Below are 10,252 nucleotides of genomic sequence, written 5' to 3'. Positions count from 1 at the left end.
GTCCCCAGGGGGGGGGGGGGGGCACAATTCTGCACCACCTCCACCGCCCCCACTGCTGCCAGCAGGCTCTGGCTCCGGCCGGGCCACACTTGTCACCTATGCCCTACTTAGGTCATTAACTGTGCACCAAGGTTGCCTCTTCCCTGGAGGGGCACTGACTTTCCTTGCAGTAAAGAAACCGTACTGCCTGAACAAGCAGAGCCCCGAGGCATGTGAGCAGTGGGAGGGGTGTTGCTTACTACAAGAAGCCTCAGTTGTGTTGGAGTGGGGGTAGGGGATGTGAGTCGCATCCTGGGGCACTAATTTCCTAAATTAGTTTGAAGTTGTGCAGCAAGAAAACATGGAAACTGTGTGTTTTCCTTCTTGATCATACCATAAGCAACCGCATCAACCAAAGAAAGGAGAGCCCTGCTGCTACTAGCTATTACTTCCAGCTTCTCAATTATCTTTAAGTGTGAAGGTGCATAAGAAGGTTTCCCCACCACTTTTAATGACTGTTTATCATTGGGCTCATTGTTCAGCCTAAGACCAACAGGGCACTGGGGCCTGTGGTACCACGCCCACAGGTGTGGCTGGTCCCTGTCCCAGGCTGTCAGGGCCCACACACAGAGCAAATGATGTGACAGCATCAAACCTTGTATTTCCACTTCAATTAAACAAATATACAAATGGAAATGAGCATCAGACTTGATAACAGCTTAATTTCAGAAAACCCCAGCCAGGGGCCAAATTCAACTGATAGTGTCCCATTACATCTCAAACTATGGTGCCGAGCAGAAGCTCAGTTTTCTAAGTAAAATGGGTTTAGTGAGGACAGTCCTGGCTCCTGCAGAGACATCAAGTTACACCCTTGCTTGACTAGAAACCTGAAATCTCTCTGCCTTTGACAGAATAGTTTAGTACAAACAGATGGCTGGTGCTGTTCCCTGCGGGTCCCTCAGAGCTCCCCCATGCTGAAATAACCAAAGACAAGCTGGCTGCAATCTGAAGCAGCACAGAGAAGAGAGGAAAATCTGGGATATGTGTACATACACACAGGAAAGCTCTGGTTCTCTTAAAGAAACAGCTCACCCTTGGCATGGGCCCACTGAGCAGTATTAATATGAATTATTAGTTCTGTCACAGTACTACCCATGGAGTGCCAGTCACTGTCCACCCCAGAGAAAGAGAACAATACTAGCCGTGGCCAAAAATCAAAATCCCAAAGTCTGTCCATCAAACACACAGAAGGAAAGATAACAGCGCTTCCCCTTTGGGTGGGCAGCAGTCAACAGTGTGGGGTTGCAGGGCAATTTCTGCATCAATGAGAAGTCAGGAATAATGTAAAGATGAAACGTTTAATGCCATTGTTTGTTTTCAGACAGGTACCGGTCACTGCTGCTTCTGCTGCAGTGCCAGGAAACCAAACTGCCCAAAGAGATTCCTTTAGTGTAAGGCCAGACAAGGCAACCCAAAACCCATCGCCTCTCCTGAGAAGTAACAGTCTTTTCTTCCCTCCCCACCCTACCTGCTCTTCTCTAGAGCCCACGCAGCCTTCTGCTTGCACACAGCAAGGGATTAACACATCCCTGTCCCACCTTCTCTGTTTGGACCTTGGAAATCCCTCTCGGAGGCCAGATGTACCTTACATGTGCTTTACATGTTCTTGCATCCAGGCTTTCTATAGATGGTCCCCAGGGAGAAACTCCCCCAAACATCCCTTAATCAGCAAACCATAACATAGCCCTCCCATAACAATAATGCGTCCCTAAAATAATGCCATTAAAGGGAAATAAAGGGGCTGCTGGCAGAGTAAGGCAACACATCCCTCTTGTTCTCCAAGCGTGCTGTGGAAGGGCAAGGTTGATCCCATTGTTTTTAGGGATCTGGCACAAGCCTCTTGGAAAGAATCTATCTGTGAAAACTGCTTTTGTTCAAGAGGAAACGTACTAGAGACCATCGTGGAGTAAAGACTACATCATGCGCAAAATGAAAGATCCATGGAGCTCTTCATCAGGTCTGAACAGGGGAGGAAGTCTGAGGAGCAAATTGGAAACCATGGACAAAACAGATTTTCTTTTCTGCCAAAAAAAAATAATACCGTGCAAGCAAAGCTGCAAGCACAAAGTCAGAGTCTGCTGTGGGAAATAAGGGTCATGAAGGTTTCTTACTGCCATTATTATTTTTAAATGCCAGGCATTTTTAACATTTGCCTGTCTGGAAGCGCTTGCCCAGAGACTCTGCAGGCCTGGCTGTAAGCATAGTCCAGTGTTTGACGGAGGGTAGAAAGTGTCTAATGATGCTTCCTTAAAGACAAGTCAATCTCAGGTACGTAGAAGCAAACGATGATGAGTCCTGTGTAGTGCTGTTGCCCTCTGTGTATCAAAGCTGTAGCCAGGTGTCAAAAGCAGACAGTTTTTGATGTTTCTGGTCACTGAAGGGTGCAGGAGCAGCAGTTTGTCACTCATCACAAATAGCCTTGTTCACCTAAATACACATGCAGCAGCTCGAGCTGCTGCAGCTCCACGGCAGAGCGCTCCGGGCTGCTTGGTGGGTGGCCCTCGCCACACAGAGGCTTGGGGCAGCCCTGGACATGCTGCAGGCTCAGGCACATGGCAGCCTTCAGCAGCTCACCAGTGACAACCCAGGCAAGGAAGCACAGAACTACTCCCACTAGCGCACAACAGCTGCAGGCTGAGCAGCCTGGCTCTGTGGCCTTGTCAGGGCCTCCTGCTCCAACAAAGCTGCCCTAAATGTCTTTGCAGAAATGAAGCAATTACTGTGATGTATGTACAGTCCAAGTAGCACACCTGCTGCAAGCACAGTTAGCTGATGAGCCCTCGCCGAGCGCTGCACAGATTGGGACTTTGAGCAAAGAGAATCTGAGCCAATAGCTCCTTGCTTGAGGCCCAGACCACGGGAACACGCAGGCAGTGCTCCCACGGCCAAGTTACTCCCCCCAGGCCACCCTCTCCTCCCAGGAACAACATGCCAGAGGGATTATGGAGCTGCCAGTGTGTATCTGGCACTGGGCACTGGGCCCGACAGTGACCCAGCAGTTCCAGGACTCTGTCTTCTGCTGGAAAGCCAGACGCAGAACTTGACATGTACTGTACATAGTCATCTGGGGAGAGGGCAGTAAACCACTGCAAACAGCAAATGTAAAAAGTGGCCAGAATGTCTCTTCTTCTAGAATCAGGCCTTTGCTGTGATCGCAGCACAGCAGAACTGGGAGAGAGTACAGGTTGTAACACGGTGGTTGCCACCTGTCTCCAGTGGTGGTTTCAAAGGCTGCTGGGGGACTGAAGTTGCAGGTGACGCATGACCAACTTATGCATGACTCCTTTTCACAACAACTGGCATCTTGGTACCTGCATTTGTCTCTTCAGGAAATTTAAACTTCCTTTCCCTGAGTGTTGCTGCTGTCACATCATACTCGCATTGCTTAGTGCTGCAGGAGACCTGCGGCTCCTGCCTGGTCTCTGATTTGCTCTGAGCCTCCAGCTAATGGCACGGCTCAAACATTTCATGGCATAGTGGTACCTTTTGCCTCTGAAGTGGGGGTCAGATGTTAGCTCCTCCCTGGCTGTTTTGTTGGGCTAAAAATAGGCAATGCATTGGCTGGTCAGTCACATTCACATAGGAAATCCGTGGAAAGCAAACTGTGTTTTCCTGCCACTGGGTAGAGGCAACGCCAGACGACACGGAGCTCTCAGAAGTTGGGTGAGGTGGAAGATATAAGTGGCCTTTTTCCTGTGGCCTGCCTCACCGCCCTGTTCTTGCATGGGGGCAGCTTGGGGCAGTGGTGACTGCACAGGGCAGCAGTCGGTTCCAGCCTGAGTGGCAGAGCAGGGCCATCAAAATCCACTTTTGTACTTTCCAGGCTGCGAAGTTGTGGTGTCAATGCATGTTTCATACCCTGATCCAACAAGAAAACTTCTGTGGCAAGGACGAGGCTGTAGTGTGTGGACCTTGAGCAAGAAAACTGCCTGGGGAGTTTCTTTTTCTTCCCCTTACCATGTTCCAGGAACAGAACCTCAGGCACTCTTTTTCTGCAAGTGCATCTGATTTCAGCCATTATTGATGAGAAGCTATCGCTGCCTCGCTGCATGTCATTCTCTGTAAATCGACCCAAATCTTTTCTGCAATAAGTTCTTCCCTGAAGTCTTTTAAATTCAAATGCTCTCTCCTTCTCTCCCAGAGCAATGGTTGAATGTGGACTGAAGAGAGCTATGAGCCCATACACCACTATTTCTCCAAATTAATTGAATCCCACATTCTCAATCCCCATTACTTTTGACTCACTCCTTCCTACCAAGCATTTTGTTGCCTTTCTCAGATAGAAAATTAATTAGAATTCTGCTTCTAATCGGGGGGGGCGAAAACTCTGGAAAATAAAACTGGTTTTGGACAGAATTCATATTCGACCTGGGGGGAGGTGGGTAGCGGAGTCCCCCAGGGCTCGGTCCTGGGGCCTGCGCTGTTCAATTTCTTCATCAGCGATCTGGATGATGGGGTGGAAAGTAACCTGTTTAAATTCGCTGATGACACCAAAATCTGGGGGGAGGTGAGCACGCTAGCAGGGAGGGAGAGATTGCAGAGGGATCTGGATAGGTTACAGGGGTGGGCTAACAGGAACAGGATGCGTTTTAATACGGACAAGTGCAGGGTGCTGCACTTGGGCAGTAGGAACCAGCAGCACACTTACACAATGGGGAACTCCCTACTCGAGAGCACGGAGGCAGAAAGAGATCTTGGAGTCATTATTGACTCCAAGATGAACATGGGCCGACAATGCGAGGTCATGGTTGGCAGGGCTAACCGGACCTTGTCGTGCATCCACAGGTGCATCTCGAGTAGAGCCAAGGAGGTGATCCTCCCCCTCTACGCGACGCTGGTCAGGCCACAGCTGGAGTATTGTGTCCAGTTCTGTGCGCCCCATTTCAAGAGGGATGTGGACAACATGGAGAGGGTCCAGAGGAGGGCCACCCGCATGATCCGGGGACAACAGGGCAGACCCTACAGTGAGAGACTGCGGGACCTGAACCTATTCAGCCTCCACAAGAGAAGGCTGAGGGGGGACCTGGTGACCGTCTATAGACTCACTAGGGGGGACCAGAAGGGTTTGGGGGAGACGCTGTTTCCCCTAGCGCCCGCTGGCATAACAAGGAGTAATGGGCACAAGTTGATGGAGAGGAGGTATAGATTGGACATCCGCAAAAACTACTTCACAGTTAGGGCGGCTAGGAGCTGGAACCAACTTCCAAGGGAAGTGGTGCTGGCCCCTACCCTGGGGGTCTTTAAGAAGAGGCTGGATGCCTACCTGGCTGGACTCGTTTGAGTCCCATTTCTCTTTCTGGGGTTTTTTGTTGTTCTCCCGCCCTGGCGGGGGGTCGGGCTAGAAGATCTACTAGGTCCCTTCCGACCCTTAATCTATGAATCTATGAATGGGTAAGACTTGGGACAATTATTTATGCTCTATTTTGGTATAAACTGTTTTCTAGATGCTTTTTTTCCCCTGTGTTTTTCCCCTGAAAACATGACACACAAAGCTTGCAGCCCTACATTTGTGTCAACATTTTTGTGAGAAAATGTTTAGCTCTCTAATTAAACATGTATCAATATTAATAACTAGTTAGTACATATTAATCATTTGAAATGTTCTCCAGCCCAATAAAGAAAGAATTAAAATGAGTATATAAATACCTTGGATGCTGATATATCACAAGGAGTAGTAAGAGCTGTCTTGGGACCACTACTTTCAACTGGTCTAATTTTTTCTCAGCTGCTCTACACAAGAACGTTCTGAAAAAATCCTGTTTTGATAGCAGTCAGATGGTAACGAACATGGCATGTTTTAACTGTACCGTGTAATGCAGGGGTAGGCAAAATGCGGCCCGCCAAGCGATTCTACCCGGCCCGCGGGGCCCCTAAAAAATTTAGAAAATTAATATTTATCTGCCCCTGGCTGCCTGTCATGCGGCCCTTGGTAGCTTGCCAAAACTCAGTAAGCAACCCTCCGCCCAGAATAATTGCCTCCCCCTGATGTGATGAAAGGGAGGTAATGATGCAGTGCAGTTTGAAGTTATAAGTTATGACCACAAACTGGGATGTCTTAGTTTATTTTGCTCTTTGCTGCTTTACTAATTTTCTAACCATGAAGTTGCATAAGCATTTGGACAAGCACAGCAGATTTTCCAAGGTTTAAAATTCGTATCCTCAGGTGCCTGGGAAAGGGCAGGGTGTCTGATCGCCTGATGATGAGCAGAGATGGTAAGAGAGCACGTGGATTTGAGAGGTAAATAGGAATGCAGTTGTTTTCAGTAATGCAACACTTAACATTTTTAGACCAGAGACGAGGAAGAATTTGGCTCTGATCATTACCGCTCTTCAGTCTGGACATTGCACCAGGAGCAGATACTTTCATTGTGCTTCTCAGACTCTGGACTCTGAGGTCAGGGTTGTGGCCCTAGAACTGTGTGTGCGCGAGTCACCAGGGGGTAGTAGCTAATATTTGACTGAATAGAAGTGAAGGGGGTAGAAGAGCCAGGTACCAGCATACAGTTACGAAAGGCCACTTAATTACCGTACTACAATTCTGTGTACTTCATACCACCATCCAAGCTCATGGAATAAATTGGCTATGGTTTTTCATCTTGCTTGGCCTCTGGCATCTTTTGTTTGATTATTAAACTGCAGTTGCACATTCAGGATCTTTGCTGTTTGATCTGGGCTGGTATCTTCCTCTTGGGCATAGCTGACACTCTGGTGAGTCCTTCAGTCAACGTGGGCCCCTGCTGAAATCCACACAACAGGCAGGAGTCTGCTGTAGCAGAGCCGGATGCAGAGCTGGCTTTTCAGGCTGTAGTTGTCACTGTGGAAATCAGCTCAAACTTACGAAAGGAACAGAAGCTCAGGCCATCTTTTTTTAAAAGGTATTGTGTCACTAACCGTTGTTGTGGTACAATTCGTTCATCTCCCCCTAGTCACTTGGTGGAAAAAAGTCCTGCCTTTTGAAAAGGATTATGTTTAGTCTGCGTTTGCTGTGGAAGTTAAGAGAAACCACCCACATCAAGCTAATTAGAGGGATGACTTGCTATTTTTAAGCAACTTATTTCTGAGAAAGCAATGAAATCAGAAATACAATGGTTGTACAACATTAATCAGTCTTCCTTTATAAAGTCCCACTTTACTAAAAACTAGTGCCTGGAGTACTTTTGAACAAAAGCTTGTCAAAAACTAACATGCCAGTCTGTTTGCTAGCAAATGCACTGCATTATTAATTAGGACCTTGTTCCACTTGCTTCATAATTTCTGCTTTGGGAATTGTGCCACAGACTACCCCACAGCTTGAAAAATTACTCTGAGTGGGTGAGGGTGGCGAAGTACAAACCCTTGGCCAATTAATAATTTTGAACGACTGCAAATGAACTAACTCATGCTAAATGTGTTTGTAATGAGGGGATCAGTTTGCTTGGGATGCAGAGCACCTAACAGGTGAACATGGGTTTCCCGTCAGAGTCTGGGAGTCCTCAGCTCAAGGGAGACATGGAGATGGGGAAAGCATTCTTCCTGCCCCTGCCCCACAAAAAGGGGGAAGAAAGGGGTTGGGGAGTCATTCTTTTCCTGCCTGGGGCTGATTGTCAAACACCCTCCTCAGACACCTGGAGGGTCTAGGGTGCCCAGCACCTCTGAGATAATTCCCCATCTTTGTACCTTAGATGTTGCATGATTACACTTCCCAGGGCTAAAGGTGCTGATGGAATATACGGACTGCGTTGTCGCCCCTCTGGGAAAGCAGAGAAAGGCAGTGATTTGTCTGAAATACAGACAAAAGCTAGAGAAGACAAATGACGGTTGTGCCTGCGTTACTGTTGTGGGTGAGGACAGGGCAAGCAATGGGTTTCATCCGGAATGTAATTTTTCAGAGGAATAGATCAATATTTTAGCAATTTCCTCAACCGTAGTAGAAGTGAGACTGTCTGGGGTTTTCCCAGTCGTGAAGCTTCCAAACACTCAGGTCTTTCAGGTCAGATTCGGCTACCATTCCTGGAGGGCCAGAGAAACTAGCGATTGCCCTGGGGCCAATTGCAAGGTAAAACACACTATTACTCAAGGTAAGTAAGGTAGCAGGATTTACCTATGTATAGCTTTGCTGGAGCTATGCAAAAAGTTACTTTAATTGAGTTAGGATCTATACTACCCTTTGGAAGTATATTTATAAACATAATAATTAACAGAAAACAGTTTAACAGAAAATGTGCAGTTTGTGGTAAGTTATTAACCTATTCTATTCAGAACTTTTTCCTTTCTAGCCAGGAATACTGACCAGGAAGGAACACAGTAAGACTGAATTTATGCCATTCAAACATGTTGTACTGCGGAAAAAAATCTTGTTACGTTGCTGTGCCATCTGTCTTCATGTTTTTGATCCTTTTGACCTGCTACTGGAAAAGATCTATGTTCCAGAACGATACACCAGGAATAGCCTCCTCTGAACCAGCACCCACTGATCAGATGCTCGAGCTTTGTGGAGGGAAACCTGTCTCTAACACGATCACAGCCTTGGAGGATAACAGAACCTTTATCATAGCCCCGTACTTTGATAACAGAGAGAGCAAAATCACCCGAGTGATTGCGATTGTTCACCACGAGGAGGTGACGGCACTTTACTGCTCGTTCTGCTGCCAGCCTGATGGGGAAACACACGTATCTAGGGCAGACATTGATGTCCATTCGGATCGATTTGACTTCCCTTACGGTGCAGCGGACCTGCTCTGTGCAGAACCCCGCACCTGTGATCCGAGCTACGTGTCAATTCACTCATTCCCTAATGGAAATATTGAGCAGCTGCCCAGATTTGAAATAAAGAACCGCAAGGCTGAGTCCTTTTCTGCTGACTTCACCGTGTGCATCTCAACCATGTTTGGAAACTACAACAACGTCTTACAATTTATCCAGAGTATGGAGATGTACAAAATTCTTGGGGCCCAGAGAGTGATGATCTACAAGAACAGCTGCAGCCCCCTGATGGAGAGCATCCTGGCCTTTTATATTGCAGAAGGAACCGTCGAGGTCGTTCCCTGGCCAATCACCTCCCACCTCAAGGTGTCTCCTCACTGGCGTTTCCCGAAGGATGGGACACACATTGGTTACTACGGACAAATCACCGCTCTCAATGACTGTGTGTATCGCAACATGTACCGGAGCAGGTTTGTGCTGCTCAATGATATCGATGAAATTATTCTGCCCGCAAAGCACCCGGATTGGAAAACCATGATGAGGAGCCTTCAGGAGCAGAATCCAGACACTGGTGTTTTCCTCTTTGAGAATCACGTCTTCCCCAACACCGTGTTCACTGCCACCTCCACAGACAAGATCGACACTTCGTCGTGGGCTGCTGTGCCCGGAGTGAACATCCTGCAGCATATCCACAGAGAAGCCAACAGGAAAGATAGATTCAACCCTAGGAAAATGATAGTTGATCCAAGAAAGGTGATTCAGACTTCAGTCCACTCTGTTCTAAAGATGTATGGCAGCAGTTTGGCAGTGTCCAGCAATATTGCCATAACATTTCATTGCAGGTTCCCCTATGAATCAGATGTGCCAAAGATAACCCTGATAAGAGATGCAACACTCTGGAGATACAATGCACCTTTGCTTATTAATGTTAATAAGGTGTTACATAAAACTGGTATTTTAAAAACAATGTTGAAGCCATAATAGATGCTGAAAGACTCGCATAAGATGATGGCAGTAGCACTTAAGAAATGTTAGGTCCTCCCGAGTAATATACTGGAAAGAATAACAAAGAGTGATTTTCTGTTGAAGAGACTTCAGTGTAAGAATGAGCTGAGACATCACAAGAAAAAGTGCCTTGTATGGTAGTGTTGTAATAATGAGTTAATTCTCAGCAGATGTCTCAACTGTGATCTGTACTGCATATCAGTTGGACTTTCAAAGGATGAAAAGGTTGTGCCATCCTCTGAATGTTATTATTGCTGCTTTCTATTCCAAACTCGTATGTGGGTTTTTCTCCCCCTGTTTTATGTGATTCTTTTTGCACATGTGAGGGTGGAGCTTCCTGTACTGTATATGAAACAGTCATCGGATGAGATGCAGGAACAGCCTGGGAGGCTTGGCCAGGACACAAAACTCCCTCCCCTGGTGCAGGCAAGTGATCCAACCATTAGGCTGCAGCCTCAGGCTCATCTCTTGGTGCTCTCTTGAGCCTAATGATTTGTGTGCAGAGAATAACACACCAGCTTGCACA

The 10,252-nt window shown here is 47.2% G+C and overlaps 2 protein-coding genes across 3 annotated transcripts in view; both read left to right on the top strand.

The window, feature by feature from the left end:
- Nucleotides 1-10,241, top strand: part of LOC109295232 — an 11,276-nt gene extending 1,035 nt beyond the window's left edge. Inside the window, exons 1-3 of one of the 2 annotated variants that reach the window (XM_019513974.1) lie at nucleotides 1,030-1,619; nucleotides 6,328-6,464; nucleotides 8,295-10,241. In XM_019513974.1, the coding sequence (XP_019369519.1) occupies nucleotides 8,350-9,702 (1,353 nt within the window). In that variant the 5' untranslated portion in view covers nucleotides 1,030-1,619; nucleotides 6,328-6,464; nucleotides 8,295-8,349 and the 3' untranslated portion in view covers nucleotides 9,703-10,241. Of the gene's footprint in view, nucleotides 1-1,029; nucleotides 1,620-6,327; nucleotides 6,465-8,294 lie in introns of those variants that run through there. The other variant, XM_019513965.1, reaches the window with a different exon arrangement.
- The window catches only part of LOC109295241, a 38,978-nt gene that overhangs the window by 1,879 nt on the left and 26,847 nt on the right, over nucleotides 1-10,252 (top strand). The gene's annotated exons all lie outside the window — the stretch shown is intronic.

Source organism: Gavialis gangeticus, unplaced genomic scaffold (genome assembly GCF_001723915.1).
Source record: "Gavialis gangeticus isolate Ggan-Ray unplaced genomic scaffold, GavGan_comp1, whole genome shotgun sequence".
NCBI lineage: Eukaryota > Metazoa > Chordata > Crocodylia > Gavialidae > Gavialis > Gavialis gangeticus.
This window is presented reverse-complemented; position numbering and strand designations above follow the sequence as displayed.